Source organism: Saprolegnia parasitica (genome assembly GCF_000151545.1).
Source record: "Saprolegnia parasitica CBS 223.65 unplaced genomic scaffold supercont2.120, whole genome shotgun sequence".
NCBI lineage: Eukaryota > Oomycota > Saprolegniomycetes > Saprolegniales > Saprolegniaceae > Saprolegnia > Saprolegnia parasitica.
The window spans coordinates 49,882-69,373 of record NW_012156514.1 but is presented as its reverse complement, the minus strand read 5'-3'; the positions used below and the strand labels follow the sequence as shown (position 1 = coordinate 69,373).

Below are 19,492 nucleotides of genomic sequence, written 5' to 3'. Positions count from 1 at the left end.
CGACCTCGGAGGCTGCCACGACACTCATCGAGTTTTTTACCTTGACGGCAACATCGACAACGACGAGACTGAAGCCGGCCTTATCGTCGCTGAAACGCTGAGGTCGGCGGCCACAGTCGGCACGGCGTCGAAGAAGCGCAAGATTTCTAGCGATTAGTGAGAATTAGTTAACTACTAATCACTGAGTTGACTCACTAATCGCGTCCACGAGTCATTAGTTAGTCATGATTCACTACTGGAAAAAGCAGGGTGACTCGCCGTCCCTGGTACATGCACTTGCTGCTGTGGACGCGCTCAACGGTACGCTCTTCGCATCGGTCGGTTTCAGCGATGTGTCTCGCATTGGTGGTACGACGTGTAATCAATCACTCGGTGGTAATCCGACCACACGGGACAGATGGTGCCATACCAGATGCCGCCTCCAATGATGGATGTCAATTTTGTCATTTGCGCGTGATGCAGGTGTGTCGCCCAACATGCACCCTGCCCTTGAATTACACCCGAAGGACATAGATCTTTCGCAGCACTGCAAACGCACGCGCGGGTGGTTCCAACGAAGACCATTTTGCGGTGTAGAGACGCCATTGCTTCTCAGTCCGTTCCAATGTACATGGTGCGAGCCATATTGCACCCTGGTATGCAGTATCTCGTTGGTTGCAGCGGAGACTGTGCTTTTTTCCATTGGCACCTCGAAGAAAAACCGTGACCAATAAGCGACACGGCTCAACACACAATCTGAGTCTGACGCAAGAGAGTTCTATGTAATACCGTACAGCGTAGACACATCGATTTATTGCATGTTCAAAAACGAGTACACATACGCTTGCAGCCGGGTTTGAAATTCGTGGCACCGGGCACGGACGACACGCTCGACAGCCTGGATCGTTGGCGGTATCTCGAGCGCTCTTGTGAGCTCGATCAAATCAATAGGACCAAGGGACGACCGCGGGTGGTCCATGGAAAAATAAGCTTTGACGCACGTGGTATGGTCGGTCGCTTTCGCGATCGATAGCCTACCACCATCAATCGATAAAGAAACAAAAACATGATGCAAAGATCACAAATGCACAGTACCAGAGTTGACAGCCCGTCGTCCAGAGCGGTGCATCGATCGGTTGCATCTCGTCGTCCGTGATTGTTCGCAAGACAATCGTTGTGGCTTTGGAATCGCGCTGCGTAAAGCGGCCGTAAATGCAGTTGCCCACAAGCCATTGGGTCGGACTCAGCGCCGTGGTCTCCCGGGCGTACACAATGTCAACCTCGGGCGACGTGACCACGACCGACATGGTCGACGAGTGCACCGCATATGCGGCTTGGGCCATCACCCACGCGTCAACGATCGACTCAATCGCGTGCGGCAGAAAGAGCTGCGCGACTCCCACAAACCCGCCGGTCGGCTGCGCGCGGACAAACGAAGCATCCTCGGGGCCACACGCGTCGGCCTGCGCGAGCGCCGTGTCGCGCTGGTGGTACATTTGCATCGCGAGCCACTTGACGGCAAAGTGGCGCGGCAAGACATCACCACCAAATAGGCGTGGCGACCGCGACCAATGGCTCGGCGACATCTACCCACGGAGTAACAAGTTTATTTGTCAAAACCGATTGGTGCTCGTACCGGATCCAACGTGCGCTGACTCCACGCGTGCAAGAGCTCCAGGACCGCAGCGTGGTCATTGACGCGGCGCCAGAGCTGGCGGTTGGTGTGGACGCACTGCAGCGTCTCGTCGGCCAGCGCGCGAACGATGTCGGCCCACGGCAGCAGCGTCGTCTGTCGCGTCTGGAGATGCAGCAGCTTCTCTTGAAGCGTGTGCATGTACTGGGTGAGGTATGCGTTCTCGGTCATGACAAGCTTGGACGGCAGCGGCTTCTTGGTCGTCTCAGCTACTGCCATGCCCATGCTTTTGCGCAGTGCACGTTGTGAAATGACGGCGATGGATTTTCTGCTGCGTGGATGTGCGTCACGCTGGCGGCATGTTTCTTCCAGCCACCACGTGGCGCCTGGCGATCGTCTCATTGACCACGCTTGGCCGACGGGTTCGCAGCAGATGGCTTCATTTGAGGCGCCGAATGGGCAACTTCACTATCGTCCCTAGCATGTACAACTCTCGTCGACGCACTATCTATCGCACAGAATTGAGACCGCGCGCTCGCGCCCACACGACAATAAAGAGCCCACAATTTGCTCAAGTATCTGCAGAAACCCCGCCATCGAGGAAGACGTGGATCTGATTGGCTCTAAAAGGAGGGTAAAGGCAATGGGGTTGCGTTTGGCTCGCTTGTGAGTTTGCGAGGGTTTTGCGAATATAGCAGGCATATTGCGGGGTTTTGAGAAATACTCGTTCTAGAAGATCGCCGAGTCATGCACGGCCACGTGGTTTGGGTGGTCATCCCACCGCCGCGAAAGATACATGGTGTGGCGGAGCCGCCGCAATCACAGTCCAGGCCGAGCGGCATATCGCAGCCGTAACGGGTTGGTGTTGCTACCAACTGGAACCGTACAGCGCATTTCGCACAGTCTGCAGTGCAGACTGTGCGAAATGCGCTAGAATAAAAGAGCAAGCGTGTCACTCTGTCGAGGTGTCGTATGCACGCCGCAGCTAGATGTACCGTACAAGCAACGAATCAACCCAGCGGGGGTGCGCATGATTACCGGCAAGTGATCTGCCACAGATGCCTCATGCTCTGGAACTTCCAGTGCATGAGGCGAACGACCAACGTTCCAGTCTGGGACGTTAGCCAACCATCGGCGACAAACTAGCATGCACCCAGAAGGAAAGATATATAGCTTAAAGTTGTAAACGGGATATAAGGCACGTCGCCACGAGGCCGTGACGGTGCAACGCCATGCTTTCTCCTGCCATCCATTCGTGTCCCAGTGACCTTTGTTGTCGTGTCGCGGCCACGGCAACACACATCTTCGTTACTCGAGGTCACGGGTTCGATCCTCGACGTCGACAGACTTGATGAAAATAGCAACCTGAATACCACTGCTCGTAAAGATCAATATGCAAATGCTCATTGTTGGACTGCTAATCGCAATTACACATCCATGTACTCGAGTACCAGCGCTGGACATGCAGCGGCGACATGATCAAGGCGAGAGAACTCATGTCGCCAACGTTTTTTAGGTGACGTCATTTGTATGCCACACCACGTTTGGCCCTTGGACAGCGACGGCCCTTTAGGTATTACTGTAATAATACATGGTGTATTGCTCTTGGCGTCTGGTCTCAATATTGTCGCAAGAGGCCACGGTGGCCTCTTGCGGTGGCCTGGCCACCACACCAATCGGCAGCGAGCTACTGTGGTCCTTTCAATAACGAATAATACATCTCAGACTTCCTCATGAAGCAGCCATCAACGGCTACTAGTTCATGATAATCGCGTCCCCCGCTCCGATTAGTGTAGTGTGCACGAGCAGGCTGCAGTACCCGGTACGGAGACGAGCCAAGAGGCTCTATTGAAGTACATCGGTACAATGCGACAAGAAAATGGAAGCCAATCACAAGTAGAAGCGCCAATCGAAAGTACAAAAGCATGACGGGGGACAGACAGAGTTTGCATGTCCGCTTGATATGTTCCCAGGCACTCGCACCAGCTGACCCTCGAAACCAAAAACCACCTTGGTCTCGGCACTACATAGTCGACAACTTGTGGAGCGTCACTGGGACGCCAATGCAGTCGAGACGGGGTGGTGCTTGTCGACTTCTTTTAGTCAGCGGTTTAGACACTGGTTTTCCGCCAGGTAGATTCGGGTTCGCGTCCCGGAGAGAGCGCCACTTTCTGATTGATGTCATGGAAAGTGAGGTTATCACACGGGGCTGTCTCGTGATGCCCACCGCTCAATTTTCATGCGACCCCGTCCCAACAGCTCTTGGAACCATCGATCGACCCAGATCCACAACAGCAACGCCTCTAGGAAGGAGAGTTTTTGCGACGCAAGAAGCTCAAGACAATCTTTTCAAGAGCTGAGCTAGGCAATCTCTCTCGTCATTTCGACGTCCGATAAGCACTCGACCACTCCTCCCCCGAGGCCGTGGTGGTAAGACCAACCGCACGCCTTTACATGTTAACACACCTGTTCTCCTATGTATCGAAATGAAAAAAACAACACAACACGGTGGCCTTCTTTCCCCAAATGTCTAAATTGGTTTCTTCTCAAACACCGTTGTATCAGCTCTGCAGTTGCTGCTCGAGGCGATTGCGCGCGATGACCGCCTCCAAAACGAACTGCAAATGGGCGTCAAAAATCGCTCGCAGGTAGCCTTGCCGCATATAAAACCGATGTTGTAGCCGCTGCAAAAGCACGGCCTTCTCGCACGCCGCTGGTAGGTTGGTCCATTTCACAAAGTCTTGCAGCCGCACAAAGCCGCGGGTCGTCGCGGGGTGGCCCATCACATAGACGCTTCGGACGCGCGTGCCGCCATTTAAAGGCTCGAGGACGTTCCTACACCACCCGATACCGTTAATCGTACAATGAAGAGCGGTTGCCGTCGCTGTACGTACCATTGTTTACTGTCGACGCTCCACTGGTCGGGGTCCAGCGGGTACATTTCATCGTGCAAGAGAGAGCGCACGACAATGACCGACTGATTGGATGCGCAGTACCGGCCATACACGCTGTGGCCTAAAATGGTTTGGTGGTCGCGCCCGACGTCCTCGCGCGCGTACACCACGTCGTTCTCGTCATCACATACTATCCAGTCGTCCAGTACAAACGAGCCCGACTGCTGGCAGTGGGCGAACGATCGCTCGGCGATCCAATAGGCGGTCGACGCGGTCGCGAGGTCGCAGTCCAGTGTGCGCGTGCACACGCCTTGGATCTGGAAAAGGGTTTTCTCGCAGCTCACTTGGTACCGCGCGGAGGGCTCGGGCGATTCCGAGTGGCTTAAGACATTGCTGACGCAGTGGTAGAGCTGGTCGGCAAGCCACTTGTAGCCAATGCGCCGGGTACTATGTGGTCCGTGAAACAAATAGGATTCGGACCAGCTCGGTTGGTGCGACGGCGTCTATAACCGTTCGTTGGTACGGTTACGAGAGTTGGGAAAAGGCGACAATACCGGCGCGGGCGCAGTCGCGTACACCCAGCGCTTGAGGACGCTCACGAGGAGGACATGCGTCTCGAGTTGCTGGCGCAGCGAACGGTGATCGCGAACCGCCTCAAGCATCTCGTCCTGGAGCGCGCGGGCGACGTCAGCCCACGAGAGAAGCATCGATCGGTGCGCGCGCAAGACCACGAGGCGGCGCTGGAGCTGGCGAGCATACGCCGCCAGCGCGTCCTTCTCCGAGACGCGGTCGCCTCGCTCCATCTCAGTACGAAGATGGAATATACTCTGGCACAACAACGGGATGCGAGGTCGTCGTCCATAGGGTTGCTGGTGCGGTAATCGAACGTACCAGATGTTGACGCCCGTCGTACAGACACGGCGGCAACAGCTAATACAACACAGCACTCTGTGCGAATGAGAAGGATATCGTGTCCGTGTCTGTGTCTTTCCCGCAACGACGACGACGGCAACGGTTGGTAGCGTGTCCTTTTGCACTGGATTTGTTGGCAGGCGTACTAGGTCACTTGATCGTTTCGCATGCCAGGGCCGATGACTCGCACCGGCGTGCCACGTGGTGGGCGGTTGCCTCGTCACGGCATCTGGCGCGCTGCTCATGTGCAAGCAGTAGTCGGTCATGGCCACCGCATCGCTCGATTGGCTCGTCGTCACTTCTAGCTGCGTTGGATCTCAGCTGCGATATCAGCGCAAGTGGGATATTCGTGGTTTGCAGATAGTAGTAGACGTCGTCGTCGTAGTGCCGGAATGTGCGGCGGCTTAATAACTCATCACCGTATCAAGTACGAGCGAAAATTGAGTGCCACCACCATAGCACTCTTGTTGTAGGTCGTCGACCACGATCGACTCGAGCTCCGCACGAGTTGCTATCGTGTCGCTTGCACAGCATGATATTCTGTTGAGCTTGTGAATCGAAATCAATTGCACCCATTCGAGACATCTCACAAGACGCGTACGCTCCCTGATCCTTTTTTTTCTTTGATTGGCATCATGAGATTGCGCAACGTCTTGGGTCATCGCCGACCAGCACACAGCGCGTCGTCAGGGACGACTGCGTTTACGATATTAAGGACGTGCCTTCTTGTAGCAAGCGATGGTGTCTAAAAGAGCTTGCCAGCGACGATGCCGGTAAACACGAGCGCGCCAAAGTACTTGTTGGACGCGAAACGCGTCTGGAGGTTGATCGGGTCGTCAAGCTTGGCCGTGTTGACTTGCCACGCGAGGTGGCCCGCGGCGGCCGCCAGCGCCCCGTAGAACGGAGCGCCCATGTCCACCATGTACCTAGATGCAATCAATGGCTATTGGACACGCAGCACAACGATCGAGAAACTACCCCGAGAGGCCAAGACCAGCAATCGTAGCGACCGAGAACGCGTTCAGAATCGGCTGCGTCTTGTCGGCAAAGAGGAGCGCGGTCGACTTGACACCAATGCGCTTGTCGTCCGTCTTGTCCTGACATCAAGAAACAACAATATTGTCCTTGTCATATTCTCCACAAACGAGGGGAGACTACCTGATGCGCATACAGCGTATCGTACACGAGCGTCCACGAGACGCCGGCCGCGTAGAGTGGCAGCACAACGCTCCAGTCGCAGCTGCCGTGCACCGCCGCCCACCCAACGAGCGCGCCTAGACCGCGTCTGAGCGTGCCACGTCATGACGATGCCATGTACCATAGTTGAAGGTGAGCCCGAGCATGGCTTGCGGCCAGTACGTCACCCGCTTCATGTACGGGTAGGCCGCCACGAACACGAGCGACGACGCACCGAGGCCGATCGTGTACGGGTTGAGCTGCACGAGCACACCGAGCCTAGACCATTCTCGTTCGTAACGCCCGTCTGTTTTTTCTCTTGTAAAAGAGCGCCAGGCGTACCCGGCCGACAATTGCAGCGCGAGGAAGCGCCAGGCTTGCGGGTACGTGAGTGCGCCCGACGCGAGCGGCCGCTGGTTCGTGCGCTCGACCTGCTTGTCAAAGTCCTTGTCCCACATGTCGTTGATCGTGCAACCGGCGCCACGCATGATGAGCGCGCCTGCTGCAAAGAGCCCGAGCAGCTTCGGGTCCGGGAACGCGCCCATGGGGGCAGCGAGCGCTGTGCTCCAAAACGTCGGCCACAGCAGCATGTAAGTGCCTAGCGGTCATGCATATCAGCGTAGAGCCACGCGTTGTCGTCTACCTGCAGGGCGGTTCAAGCGCGCGAGTTGGATGTACGGCAGCATCCACTGCGGCGCGTGCTGCTCGGCCCACGTCTGCTTTTCGATGGCAAACTTGGCATCGGGCTTGTCGGTCTTGTCTGTCGGCAACGGTGGCAGCGAGCTCATGCTTCGAAGCACGAGTGGCAGTCGGCGCGGCGCCACATAGCAAAGGCGGTGGGCCGACGGGCGAAGGACACTGGCCGTAGCGATGGACCGGCGCGCCAAGAGAGCTGCCATGGTTCACGTGTGTGATTGATTGCGCGCAGTTTGCACCAGCACTCGTAACCGGATGTATTTCCGGATAAAATGCAGACAGGCGGTCGCGAGTGGATAGACGCACGCAACGCGTGTGGCCAAAGCCGTCTTGAGCACGGCATCCTCGAGGGACAGCACACGTATGTATACGTGAGCAACGTCCTTGCTCGTTCTTCGAGAGCTTGATTCGACTTGTATATCTCGCAAACGCGCCGATGGACGACATCGCCAACAGCAAATCGATACTAGTTTGGTGTAATTAGAGAGTCGCCAATGGATCGACGGTCGCCTTCGCCTCCTGGGCTGCTATCGACACCCGACACATGTCTACTACTAGTACGTTCAAGACACCTTGTTGCAGCAGTCTCTCCAAGGAATGTGCTATAATACGAACATCTACAATCTGAACCAAGTCGTGCCGAGGAGCGCGCATAAGCCAATACAAATTACTAGTATATATTTAGCAACTTGCAAGTTGGCGCCACTTTGCGAAACGACGGATGACACCGGCCACGCAGCACGGGTCTGTCTATGGCGCGTTCGCCGAGCTCGTGACCAAAGACGACTGCGCGAAAGCGCCGGCTGCCAAGTACCACCTTGTGCTTCTTGTATCGCCCAACCTTGCCCTTTACACCCGGCAGTCCACAGCCTGCGCCTGCACGAGGACAGAGTTACTGCCGTGTCCGCACGTGGCATCGATCCACGACTATTCTCTTTTGGGTACGATTCCGCTCCATAGTCTTTGCACCATCTATCTGCCATACACCACGCGCGGCTCGGCCATTGCGACGCGCCGCAGCGACCTCCTCCTTCACGCGACCGACCAGACGAGTCTCTGGCTCGCGTTTCCGTACAACGCCGCACGCGGCGCCTTCTTGGACGCACTGGTCGCTGCCATGGCGCCGCTAACCGTGCCGGTTGAGAGTCTCGACCTTGACGACATTGAGAACGCGGCACTCGTCCCACTGGCCCTCCACGACATCAACTTCACCTACCCCTCGTACGACACGGCACCTGTTGGTCTATTCGGTGCGCTAAAACTAAAATAACGTGTGTTTTAGGCCCCACAAGATGGCCGCATATGTCCCGCGCCGCCACGACGAGGCGAGAGACGACGGCGAGGTGTCGAGTGAGCCCGAAGTCGACCTCGACTTGTGTCATCGGCACGCGCCTGCGTACGAAGCCCAGATCATGACGCTCTACATGCAGCTGGACACGAGCAGCAGTGCCGCGCCGTCATCGACCACCTCTGTGCTGCACGCAGGGCTCCGGGTCGCGCTCGTGCAGCATCTCAAGCACGCATTGGAGCTGGAAGCTGCTTCGCAGTCGGCAAGTGCGGTAGCACCGCAGCCCATGGTCGTGTCCCTTCTCCTCATGGTGCTCGAGTTTGCGCTACGTCTCGAGCTCGTCGACGTGCAGATCGCGGCAACTTTAGCGATAGCCGTTGTCGACACCAAGTTGAGTCGGTTCACGCAAGCCCACGCGCACGTCGAGACAGGGCTTCGGTGGGTGACCCCTCGCGTTCCCCATCTCAACCTGACATGCATCTAGGCTTGGTATTGAGATTGAGCACCGAACGCTGCTGTTTGTCGCGTACCTCTGTCTCTGCGACCTATACGTCGCGCAGCGCCACGCAGAGCGCGCGATTGAGTTTCTACACCGCGCCAAAGACTATGCGCTACCCGCCTGGAAGCTGAGCTTTCATGCCAACCTCCAAATCCTCCAGGCCATCCCGGTACACCCCTACGACGTCATTGCAGACGCACCGAGTTGAAAAAATGTGTAGCCGGTGCCCTTTTCCGAAAAGCTCGAAGCGTGGTGGGGCCTCTCAGACGAGCGCGCCAAATTGCGGTCCGAGGTTCGAACGCAATTTGGCGCCACGGTGCTCGAGTCGCTGACCGCCGACCAGCTGCTTTTGGCGCTGCCACCTCGCAGCGTCCTCGTCAAAGGTATAGATGTGCACAGAAGAATGTCTTATCTGTGCAAGACAGATGTATGCAGAAGTTACCTCGTGGTCTATTAGTCGACAAGCTCGTGCAGTATCGCATCGGGTACGAAGGCGACTGGACAGTGCGGGACCTCCTTCGGGCGGCGATCCAGCGCCACGAACGCGGCCAGTCGTCGTCCAAGTGCCTTGTTGGCTTTAAGGATCCATCGACGTGCAGCGGCGACCGTGTCCTGCCACTGCATTTGCCCCTGCGCCAATGCCGCCTCCACCTTGGCCTGGAAGCGGTCATCGAGCCGCGCTCAACGCTGCACGTACGTACACCCTCGCAGCTTCTACCCCATGCCATGCTTACCACGCGACTAGGCGCCGACTGGCAATACGCCCCATGGCTACATCTCGTGCTCGCTCTGCCAGCAATCGATTTCGATCGACGCGGTCGAGGAGCACTCGCAAATCTGCTTTCAGCAGCGCCATCCACCGTCGTGGTTCGTGTAGAAGCTCTTTGGTCGTCTTTACGCGACGTGTGTTTTGAATGTTTTAAAGCGTCAATGTCACAGGCATCACCGAGAGGTCCTTGAGGTTCAGGAGCACAAAAGTGCCTGTGCTTGCGAACGATGGCACGCAGACAAGGCGCGTTCTCTGTTGCTGGGGACCTAGAACCGCCGATGACGACCTTCGACTCGCACAGACTTGCGAGCGTACCGGTCACGAGCTTGGTCGCAAAGGACGGTTGGTTGCCCGCAAACAACACATGGGGACACGAATCGAGGACAAAGACGTCGTCGCCCGGCGACGGGTAGCAGTCTACAGCGACTCGTATACTGACACCGCAGCAGACAAACGAGAGGGTGTACCCAGAATATCAGGCGCCGTCGGTGCCAAGTGCCGCCACAAAAGCAGGTGCTCGAGCGCCTCGATCGGCGTCTGCCCCAGCGAGCACTGCAAGACGCTGTCGACGGGCTGACCTGACGTGCCGACAAACGTGACGCCGTCGATCGACGAGGCGTAGGGATTCGGGACGAGCGAGCACGTGGCAAAGCGCATTGCGTGGGGAAGCAGACACGCTGCGAGCGGCTGCTGCGGCAGCATGACGTTGCTAGGATCCCACGCACCCGGAAGGATGTCCACTGGCATCGTCGACGTGAGCGACGAGAGCACGAGGTCGAGTTGCTGCAGCGGTTTGACCTCGAGCTCGCTCGCACTCGTTTTCTAGGACATGTGTCGGTCCCGGGACGAGGATGTATCGATGTACCTTGACCGGCTCGAGGAGCACGTCTCTCGCGGGCTTGGCCAGCGAGTTGCCGGCAATGATGGTGTGAACAATCGAGCTTACAAAGGCCTTCTCATCGTCTGCGCCAAGGCGACCGGCAAGGTAGTCCATGGCCAGCGCCGTCGCCACCGGGTGCTGCTGGACACCGGACGCGCCAAAGCTCAAGCCCGAGAGCAAGGCTACGTAGGCATCGTCCGAGCCTACGCACGCATGCCATGAGTGTCATCGCATGTAGAGAGGCGGACGTACGCGCTGGCAGCGGCGTCGGCTGCGGGGCGGCAGCGGGCAGGAAGATGCGCGTGACGGCAAAGCCTTCGCCATCGGGGCCCATCTCGCCTTGGACGCCGAGAATGACACCGGTCACAAGCGCTGCAATGTCGATCTTGCCCTTGAGCGCGACGCGGCCGCTCTCGTCTTCGAGGAAGAGCTCGTCGGTCTCGGACGAGAAGGCGTCCTCGGTCTCTTCAATGGCAAGGATTTCGTCCGCGACAAACTCGTCGAGCAAGTTTGGCTTGTTCTTGAGCACCTTGAAGATAGTACCCGTGATGATGCAGACGTCACCGACGCGCAGGTCGATGATCTTGGGCAGGATCGAGACGCCGGCAGCTGCCACGTCGGGGTCGGCGAGGACGGCTGCACGGACCTGTGGCTCCAGCGCCTGGAGGCGGCTCATGTACATGTGGGCGAACTGCATGTCAAAGGTCTTCTTCTTCATGACGAAGCGGTCATGGGCGCGGGCGGTCGTCGACGGCTTGCGCTCGAGGGCCATGGCTGTGGTCGCGGGAAACTGGTTGCGCGGCCAAGTCTCTCTGAAACAGCATAATTATCGATATTTAATTCCACAGGATGTTTATATTAAGTACGCATAAAGTGCATGGCATTGAATTACCTCTTTCTTTGTATAGGTATACTCTATTTTATTAAAGGAGCGGCGTCGCGGCCGATTTGGATACGAACTTTAGCGAGACAAATGGTTGCGATTGGCCAAAAAGATATCAAAATCGACGACCCTAGACCGACCGGCTAAACGCACGCCATTTGCCTCGACAGCTTGAAGATGGCGCCAGTCGTCAGCTAGCCTCCGCCTCAGACGTGAGACCACTCTCTACACGTAGCTTCGCATTGTCTACACGAACGTCTCTCAGCCGCAGTCGACCGAGTATGCGACTGCCGTCGCACAGTCGCTCGTCAACTTGGGGTTGAAGTTGGCGGCAAGTGCAACATAGCGCACGACAAGACGGCAGCATGCAGGTGCAACATTGCTAGCATTGCATTCTCAAGAGACTAGACGCAGGCTCATACACACGCACTAGAGTCTCGCGTGTTGCTCGTCGTGCTCGATCTTCCAGCTTGCTGCCTTTGGTGCGGAATGGCCACGTCGTACTGCCTTTCACTCGAACCCAGGTCCATCCAGAGACTGCGCTGATGTGTTGCAGTCGTCGCTGCCGCCAGCTTGACACTACTGCTTTGCACCAAGAGCCACCGCCATATCGCTGCAACACGAGCCATTATCGGTCTTGTAACCGGCCAGTTGCGTGTGTGCAGCCATCGTACAACCTGTGAGAATGCATATCCAGTGTGACAAGCAGCGCCTCCGCCGGCTTCATTTTGTCTGGTGGAGAGATGGCGACGAACCTCAATCACGCGTTCCTGCAGGCCGCGCTCTCGGTCCGTGGCGCCGCACCGACGCTCAGCCACAAGCAGCAGGTCACGCGCTTGTACAAGCGCTCGCTCAAGCTCCTCGACAGCTGGGCCATCGACCGCCGCCTCTGGAACGACGAAGCGACCAAGATCCGCGCCCAGTTTGACGCCAACAAGTTTGCGTCGGCGGCCGTGGCCGAGCGCCTGATTCGCGACGCGCAGGCCAAGCTCGTCGAGTTCACGCACCCGGACCCGTACGTTGTCGTGCACATGCCCGGCGGCTCCAAGTTCATGCGCAACCCGCCGCTGCCGCTCGAGGTGTGCTTTCCCGATGGCGTCATCCCCGACGACGTCGAGGTCTCGCCGCTCAAGGCCATTAATATTGACACGACGCCGTACCGCGAGGACGAGCTCAAGGAAACCGTCCTCGTCGACTTCCCGACCAAGTCGTCGTACTAGACGATGCGACGCCATGGGATGCTCTTGTAATGCAGCACGTGCAATGTCAGTTTGTTCACTGCCTGTAGTCTCGTCCGAGCAAGCATGCGGCCATGAACCTCGGTTGGCCAGGTTCGAGCGTTGACATCGAATCCGCCATACAGGCAGGATCGATTATTCGCCCGCCAGGCTGCTCAGACCGACATCGCCCGAAGAGCAGCGTCGAGCGTGCGTCAAATCGCACCGCTTGCTGCATGCTGCGGCGTGGGTGAACCACGCTGTATTCAACGTCTCGGCGTCGAAACCTTCGTCCTTGGACCGACTGCGCGCATGCAGGACGAGAGCTGCGACGATAGGTCCGCGTGATCTCCAAGCACGATCCATCATACGTAGCTGCTGCGTCAACGGACCTGTGAATGCTTACTTGTGCTGATAGAGCGATAGGTGCCTGTCTTGTTTGGCCGCGCGAGTGAACCTTGCGTGATTCGGTGCAGCACGCAGGTGCGACGAGCCTCTTCGCGACAGCCCGACGAGATGATAGAGCAACTACTGATAGCACTCCAATAATGGGTAGCCCGTGCAAGTTATCGTTGCAGCCGCACTGTAGGCTATCACTGCATCGAGCGCTGGCCTCGACCTCCGTACTGGCTGACAAAAAGAGATTGGGTCTCTTCTGCCTCGTTTGGCGCCTGTCGCGCCAGCCTCTCGAACACCCATGCATGCACGCACGCGCATCTGTCACATGTCATAAAGCGGCACGGTCTATCATCAGTCCATCCTCCACACGGTTCGATGCGCCAAGCGGTGTGCCAAGACAGTACACTACTGCCCAAAATCATCTTGAAGTGTGGCTTGGTTACGCACTGTCGTCATCCGCCGCCGCCAGTTGCGCAGCCAGTCGCGCGCGCAACGCTGCTTCCTGCTCCTTGGCGAGCTTGCGGCGCTCTTTCTGGGACAGGCGCTTCTCGGGGCGCACCTTGAACTTGACGGCCGGCGCCGGCGCAGTAGTAGCCGCCGTGAGCTCGTGCTCGAACGCTTCTTCCCACTCGACGCTGCCAGCTTGGATCGCTTCAGTCGTGTCCTCGTCCTCGTCGCAGTCGTCGAGCGCGTATTGGCACGAGTACCCGAGCTCGGCGCACTTGCCACAGAGCTCCATGTTGTGCCCAATGGCCGTCTCCTTATTCATGTTGCCGTCCTTATTCGGCGCGACGAGGCGAAACTCGGTCGGGTAGCAGGGTTCGAAGCAGTGCTTGCACTTTTGGTACACGCCCGCTTCGCCGCGGGCTGAGCGCCACCGGTGGGCGCAAGCTTGGCAGCCAAAAAAAGCCATGCGCGTCCACGTCGGGGCGCGGTAGGGCGGGGCGCGGCCGTAGCGCAGCATCACAAGAGTTTTCCGTCGGCGGCAAGTTGGCGACTCTCAGCTTTGTCGCGACGCACGGTGATTGGTGCGTTCGCACTATATCCTGTCACAATCGATCCTTTGACTTTGTTTTCCTTTCAAAATCAATATTTGCGTTGCCACGTCATGGTGGTCGCTGGCCATCATCAAGCCGCCACGTTTCGTTGGTGCTGTGCGCTCTCAGATTGCACTTGACTCTTCTGACTTTGCACTTGAGCTGTGTTGTAGAGCTCGTGGCATGGGCGTGCAGTTTCGCGCTCTAGATTCAAAGCGTACTATGCATGCGAGGAAGCCATCGTGCAGAGTGGTAGAGGCAAGATTGGGAGCTGCCATCAACTTGGGGCAGTCGCAAGAAAAACAACATTTGCGCAACGCCGATCAGTTTTGCGATTTTCTACGATCTTATTGCGACGGTTCACACACCTTGGCGTTCACTTTGCAATTTACCTCGAGCCACAACGATGCCGATTCTCCTCCAGGACGACCACCAGCACACGGCGCCGATGACGTTTACCCCGTCCCAGCCCGAGCGGTCGCCGGCCAAGCCGGTGACGTCGCCGCTGACGCACGACGAAGACGAAGCCTGCCAGTCCATGTTGCTCGTCAACTACATTATCTAACAATGCCTTTGTCTACTCTACAACAGCGTATGGCGCCGCAGCGATTCGCAAGCACAGCACTATGCGATGACGTGCGTGGCCCTTGGCGCGTGTAGTCGTTGCTGCGTGTTGACGTCCGACCTCGCGCAACCCTTGAACATGCCAATTCCTCTTGGTATCCATCGGCTTCTTTGCTGCATCTGGTTCGGACGTCGTGCTACGTCCGTGGCCTGCCACGTATTGGTTGTCTCGTGGTGTTGAAGCTGGGTTCCAAGAGCAAAGAAGGATCAGACGACGATGCTTACGCAATGCGTTCAAGAAGAAAAAAGCACATCTCTGTCGAGAGTTCGTAGTCCCTTGTTTCTGGCGGCGCTTCTCGGCCGCGAGGTCGACCGTTGTTGACGCAGCACCAGAGACGGACAGGCGGTACTCTTGAACAGAATTACGCCCCAGGGTACGACGACACGTGTGTGCTACGCTCATGTCCCTCGTGCTGCCAAAAGGCGCGCAGGATAAACCGACATGCGTCGACTCGGCGAGTGGGCGCTCTCAGAAATCAAATAAAAATCAAGTCGATTGAGTCGGCCTTACGCACGCAACGCCGGCGTCGTCATCACGCATCGTTGCCACTTGGCTTTACACAATGTAGTTGAGAACAAAGAGCGGGGTTGACTTGGGCGTCGGCGCCTTGGCAGCGTGCACGGCGGTGACACTGCTCGTCTCGTTGGCCTCGACCGCACCATGCGTCGTCGAGTAGTCGGCGGCGTCCGACGTGCCGTACTCGACGTGGTCGTCCTCAAAGCTGGGCATGTTGCTGGTTGGTTGGTTGCTGCTGTGGAGCAAAATGAATTCTGACATTTATCGTTGGGCTTTCTTCTTTCATGGAACGATAAGTCCGTTTCGATGCTTTTTATAAAGGGTTTTAACAAGCAGCAAATCATCGACCGAGCTCGGCCCGACGTGGCTTTTAAAACTCGGACGGCAGCGCCTCCGGGGCCAACGCCGGATAGTGCTGCCGGATCGCGCTCAGAATCAGCGCGTGGGCCGCAATGTTGCCGGCGCGGTTAAAGTGCAGACCATCCGAGAGGAGATGCGGCATGTTTTGCATCGCCGTCCAAAAGTCCACGACCGGCACCTGGCGCTCAGCGCCGACGGCGACGCAGGCTGCCGCGTACTTGCCAGCCTCGGCGTTCGACCGGCTCTTGATGCGCGTGTCGTCGATCGGCGGCGGCGTCAGCAAGAGGAAGCGGCAGTCGGGAAAGGTTGCGCTAAGCGTTTGCAGCAGAATCTTGAGGTTGCCGGCGTACGTCTCGAGCGGGACGTGCTGCGGCTCGGGCAAGAGCGCGGCGTCGTTGGCGCCGAGGAAAATTGTTATGAGCGACGGCGGCTTGTGCGACCACTCGCGCCCGAGGAGCGGGAGCTTGGGCACCCAGTCCCTACACAGGACGTGCATAGGAGGGCGGCGACGCGATCAAGGGAATACCGGGTCGTCCAGCCGCTGCAGCCGCGGTTCACTACGTCGGCCTTGCGGACGTAGTCCTGCGTGAGCATGACCTGGTAACCCATGATGTCGGGGTTGGCGCCATTCTGCGTGATCGAGTCGCCGAGCGTGACGATGATCGGAGCACCAACGACCATTGTGGCTGCTGGTAGAGCGGGATCTGGCTGGCCGCAAGTTGGCAAGATCGCCACTTGTTGACTTCGAACTTCGATTTTGCGATCCAAACCGGCGGTTGCTGGCGTGCTTGGCATCGCCACGAAGCCATGTGCCTACAGAATGGAAGGAACAACCACAACACATTGCGTCGGAGCAACAACAATGATGCACCTATGCACTGATACTATACACAAACGGGAGCCAAAGACGAGATGGACAAGTTCTGCATGCCACAATTTTTTGGGGGCCTTATTGAAAGACAGTCGGGAGCGCGTCCGGCGTCAAGGCGGGAAATTGCTCCGCGATGGTCGTCGTGAGCCAGCGATGAATTGATGTATTGCCTTCGACGCTCAAGTGTAGACCGTCGCGAAGAAGCTCGGGTCGGCCTTGCATCGGCCGCCACACATCGAGCACCGGAACGCCCTTTTTGTACCCGACAGCGATGCATGCGTCAGCGTACTTGCCAGCCTCGACATTCGAGCGACTCGCGTACTTGGCGTCTTCGATCGCTGCGGGCGTGATCAAAAGAAAGCGCGAATCGGGGCTCGCAGCACGCAGCGTGTCGACCATGGCCGCCAAGTTGGCCGCGTACTCGTCGAGTGGCACATGCTGGTGGGCATCGCGCGCGTGCGGCAGCGCTGCGTCGTTGGCGCCCAAGAAAATCAAAACGAGTGCAGGCGCTCGGTGTGCCCACTCGGTCAGGAGCAACTCAAGCTTGGGCAGCCACGTCCTACACCGTTCAGCACGATGACACGTGGCATTGTGTCGGGTACAAACCTGGTCGTCCAGCCGCTGCAGCCGCGGTTGATGATGTCGGCCTTGCGCACGTAGTCTTGACACAGCAGCGAGACGAACCCATTGGCGCTAGCGATCGCGCCTTGCTGCGTGATCGAGTCGCCAATGACGACGATGGCAGGCGTCCCGGTCGACATGGAACTTTGCTTTTTGTATCCGGATCCGGATGTACCACAAGCTTCGAACTTCGTCTTCAAGTTGAGGTTCCGGACGGGTCGCTTCCGCTCGCGAATATGACAACACGTTCGAACTCGACGCCATCTCAGATCGAGCGTCAAATCGCTGGGCTACCCAAGCTATAATACATCCTGTAGCATAATGGCAGCACTTTAATTCAATGGCCAGAGAATAAAAGGAGTACTCGGCACGTGTCCCTGTCTGCCTGTGGCCCGCAATCGACGGCGACGCTTCCGGGTGACCTTTGATGTTTTTCCAGCGGTCGCATTTCGCGCCTTTTCCCAAGATCGTTGTCATTTTGTATCTTTCCACATGAAGCGGTCTGTGTGGATCTCGGTTGCACTACTGCTGGTCGTACTGGCGTCGTCGCTCGTGTGGCCTGCGGCGGCATGGCTCAACTCTAAAGACATCGACTACGAAGCTGTCGAGAAGGCGTGGGAGACAGGCGACATGGACGAAGAGCTCAAGCCCGAGGTCGATTTGATGCACAAGCGTCGGCAAGCCGAAGAACGGTGCGTCTCGTTGTGTCGGAGTTGTCCTGATGTCGCAGCGTAGGCAGAAGCGACCGAATTTTGTCGGCGACGTGGGCATTCCGCAGACGATGCTCATTCTCTTCAAGGACTCGGCGCTGCCCAACTTTGTGCGTTTGTATCCTGAAATTCCCGACCCGACGCACGCGATTGCCGAAATGTGGAAATCGGTGCGTGCATTCGTGGAAGCGGAATGTATCTTTTACGAACATGTAGATGCTCTTCAACGGCGGCATTGAAGCCGAGTTTTTCGAGCTCAACGAAACCCCGGACAAGCTCCTCGTAAAGGTGCAGCGCGGCTGGCTCGCCGAAGACTTGGTCGATTTTCTTGTCAACCAAGAGCAGGTCAAAGAAGTGCTTTGGGACTACGAGACGTACTACCCTCCGGGCACGGACGAAGCGGCCATGGAAAAAGAGAAAGAGCGACTTCGACAAGAAGCCGTTGCGAAAGAAAAGCTCAAGCAGAAGAAGAAAAAGAAGAAGACCGCCAAGACCGAGTTGTGAGGCGCTCGAGTCCATTCGACGAGAACAAAGATGATGATGATATATGCGTCCCTATAAGCTCAATGTTATCGACTACAACTACACTACACTACTGTAAACCTTTTAACATCTCGCCACCCCCTCTCACCCGTTTGAGCCGATTTTCCCCACATGAGCTCACCAAGCCTGACTTTGACGCTCACAATAACTCACCACCTCTATCGAGCAAAAACTAGCGTTACCGAGTCCTAGCTGAGGCAATGCGGCTTCCTATCAGCCCCATCGAGCTCAGAGCTTAGATGAGCCTCGAATCGATCTTTCCCGCTGTTGCAACGGTTCAATAATGACTCACCACCGACAATTTAAACTATAACCATGGGCGCTTGGCGTTTTGGCCGATTTGGGTGGTGACTCACCAACCAAATCGGCCAAAACCTCACCACTGGTAGGTATTCAAAAACCTCACGTCAAGCGAATATTATTCGCGTGGCGCGTAAATATTATTTACGTGGTACCTCGTCTCAGTGGGGTTTCCCAACTGCCAACGCCGATCCGAGCCCTGTACCGTAGCTCCACCCACTAATCAAATCGATGAAGGCGCACCACGTGCTCTGCCGCAACAAAGTGCAAGAGGCCGACCTGCGGTGAGTGCTGGTGCGATGACCACCAGCACTCACAGCTCCAACGAGATCCACAACCCTTCGACAAGATCGGGATCCGAATCATCCGGATAATGTCGTCATGACCAATCGCAGCACACCAACACTCACGCGTGTCAACGTGGCCGAGTGGACGGCGGATGCTCATTTCCAATTTCACCACGAGACACATGAAGAACGCTCTGCCGTCGCACCTTTCGCACCAAGCTGCGCTTGCTGTCATCTTGCACGAGTCGAGCCCGCACTACGACGGCGTCCAGCGGGTCCGCGCGGCCCACGACAAGGCGTTCCAGCGCTGGCCGCCGCACATCAACCTCCTGTACCCGTTCTTGAGCGCGCCGAGCGAGCAGCTGCCGATGATCGTCGAGCGCGTGCAGCGCGCCGT

At 57.3% G+C, this 19,492-nt stretch overlaps 10 protein-coding genes across 10 annotated transcripts in view; 4 read left to right on the top strand and 6 right to left on the bottom strand.

The window, feature by feature from the left end:
* Nucleotides 1-4,173: 4,173 nt before the first annotated feature.
* On the bottom strand, nucleotides 4,174-5,309 carry SPRG_21314 (hypothetical protein; the record flags this gene model as incomplete). Its single annotated transcript, XM_012353329.1, has 3 exons — nucleotides 4,174-4,447; nucleotides 4,507-5,009; nucleotides 5,061-5,309. 3 exons carry the CDS (start codon nucleotides 5,307-5,309, stop codon nucleotides 4,174-4,176), a joined length of 1,026 nt encoding a protein of 341 aa, XP_012208719.1.
* A 711-nt stretch (nucleotides 5,310-6,020) lies between these two features.
* On the bottom strand, nucleotides 6,021-7,407 carry SPRG_13611 (4-hydroxybenzoate polyprenyl transferase). Its single transcript, XM_012353315.1, has 6 exons — nucleotides 7,238-7,407; nucleotides 6,937-7,192; nucleotides 6,737-6,873; nucleotides 6,577-6,692; nucleotides 6,397-6,515; nucleotides 6,021-6,344 (listed from the first exon to the last, which is right to left on the bottom strand). The coding sequence occupies exons 1-6, from the start codon at nucleotides 7,380-7,382 to the stop codon at nucleotides 6,164-6,166; spliced, it is 954 nt and encodes a 317-aa protein (XP_012208705.1). The 5' UTR covers nucleotides 7,383-7,407; the 3' UTR covers nucleotides 6,021-6,163.
* Nucleotides 7,408-8,407: 1,000 nt separating this feature from the next.
* On the top strand, nucleotides 8,408-9,954 carry SPRG_21312 (hypothetical protein; the record flags this gene model as incomplete). Its single annotated transcript, XM_012353328.1, has 6 exons — nucleotides 8,408-8,511; nucleotides 8,573-9,016; nucleotides 9,063-9,246; nucleotides 9,298-9,460; nucleotides 9,535-9,770; nucleotides 9,823-9,954. 6 exons carry the CDS (start codon nucleotides 8,408-8,410, stop codon nucleotides 9,952-9,954), a joined length of 1,263 nt encoding a protein of 420 aa, XP_012208718.1.
* Nucleotides 9,955-9,996: 42 nt separating this feature from the next.
* SPRG_21311 (hypothetical protein) lies at nucleotides 9,997-11,498 on the bottom strand (the record flags this gene model as incomplete). Its single annotated transcript, XM_012353327.1, has 5 exons — nucleotides 9,997-10,112; nucleotides 10,162-10,263; nucleotides 10,314-10,668; nucleotides 10,712-10,929; nucleotides 10,979-11,498. 5 exons carry the CDS (start codon nucleotides 11,496-11,498, stop codon nucleotides 9,997-9,999), a joined length of 1,311 nt encoding a protein of 436 aa, XP_012208717.1.
* Nucleotides 11,499-12,352: 854 nt separating this feature from the next.
* Nucleotides 12,353-12,829, top strand: SPRG_22330 (hypothetical protein; the record flags this gene model as incomplete). Its single annotated transcript, XM_012353326.1, has 1 exon — nucleotides 12,353-12,829. One exon carries the CDS (start codon nucleotides 12,353-12,355, stop codon nucleotides 12,827-12,829), a length of 477 nt encoding a protein of 158 aa, XP_012208716.1.
* Nucleotides 12,830-13,664: 835 nt separating this feature from the next.
* SPRG_21310 (hypothetical protein) lies at nucleotides 13,665-14,189 on the bottom strand (the record flags this gene model as incomplete). Its single annotated transcript, XM_012353325.1, has 1 exon — nucleotides 13,665-14,189. One exon carries the CDS (start codon nucleotides 14,187-14,189, stop codon nucleotides 13,665-13,667), a length of 525 nt encoding a protein of 174 aa, XP_012208715.1.
* Nucleotides 14,190-15,773: 1,584 nt separating this feature from the next.
* Nucleotides 15,774-16,444, bottom strand: SPRG_21308 (hypothetical protein; the record flags this gene model as incomplete). The annotated part of the gene is made up of 2 exons (XM_012353324.1): nucleotides 15,774-16,242; nucleotides 16,290-16,444. The coding sequence occupies 2 exons, from the start codon at nucleotides 16,442-16,444 to the stop codon at nucleotides 15,774-15,776; spliced, it is 624 nt and encodes a 207-aa protein (XP_012208714.1).
* A 268-nt stretch (nucleotides 16,445-16,712) lies between these two features.
* SPRG_21307 (hypothetical protein) lies at nucleotides 16,713-17,395 on the bottom strand (the record flags this gene model as incomplete). Its single annotated transcript, XM_012353323.1, has 2 exons — nucleotides 16,713-17,193; nucleotides 17,241-17,395. The coding sequence occupies 2 exons, from the start codon at nucleotides 17,393-17,395 to the stop codon at nucleotides 16,713-16,715; spliced, it is 636 nt and encodes a 211-aa protein (XP_012208713.1).
* A 490-nt stretch (nucleotides 17,396-17,885) lies between these two features.
* On the top strand, nucleotides 17,886-18,469 carry SPRG_21306 (hypothetical protein; the record flags this gene model as incomplete). Its single annotated transcript, XM_012353322.1, has 3 exons — nucleotides 17,886-17,947; nucleotides 17,991-18,135; nucleotides 18,182-18,469. 3 exons carry the CDS (start codon nucleotides 17,886-17,888, stop codon nucleotides 18,467-18,469), a joined length of 495 nt encoding a protein of 164 aa, XP_012208712.1.
* An 808-nt stretch (nucleotides 18,470-19,277) lies between these two features.
* The window catches only part of SPRG_22329 (hypothetical protein), a gene marked incomplete at both ends in the record, with an annotated part of 574 nt that continues 359 nt past the window's right edge, over nucleotides 19,278-19,492 (top strand). Inside the window, one exon of the mRNA XM_012353321.1 lies at nucleotides 19,278-19,478. Coding sequence (XP_012208711.1) covers nucleotides 19,278-19,478 — 201 coding nt within the window. The remainder of the gene's footprint in view (nucleotides 19,479-19,492) is intronic.

Bases quoted from the DNA above. Each gene is read 5' to 3' on its own strand.
- SPRG_13611 (XM_012353315.1), bottom strand. From the start codon at position 7,382: ATGAGCTCGCTGCCACCGTTGCCGACAGACAAGACCGACAAGCCCGAT. The intron at 7,193-7,237 runs GTAGACGACAAC...CATGACCGCTAG, and splicing joins GCGCTTGAACCGCCCTGCAG to GCACTTACATGCTGCTGTGG. The intron at 6,516-6,576 runs GTAGTCTCCCCT...TCTTGATGTCAG, and splicing joins ATACGCTGTATGCGCATCAG to GACAAGACGGACGACAAGCG.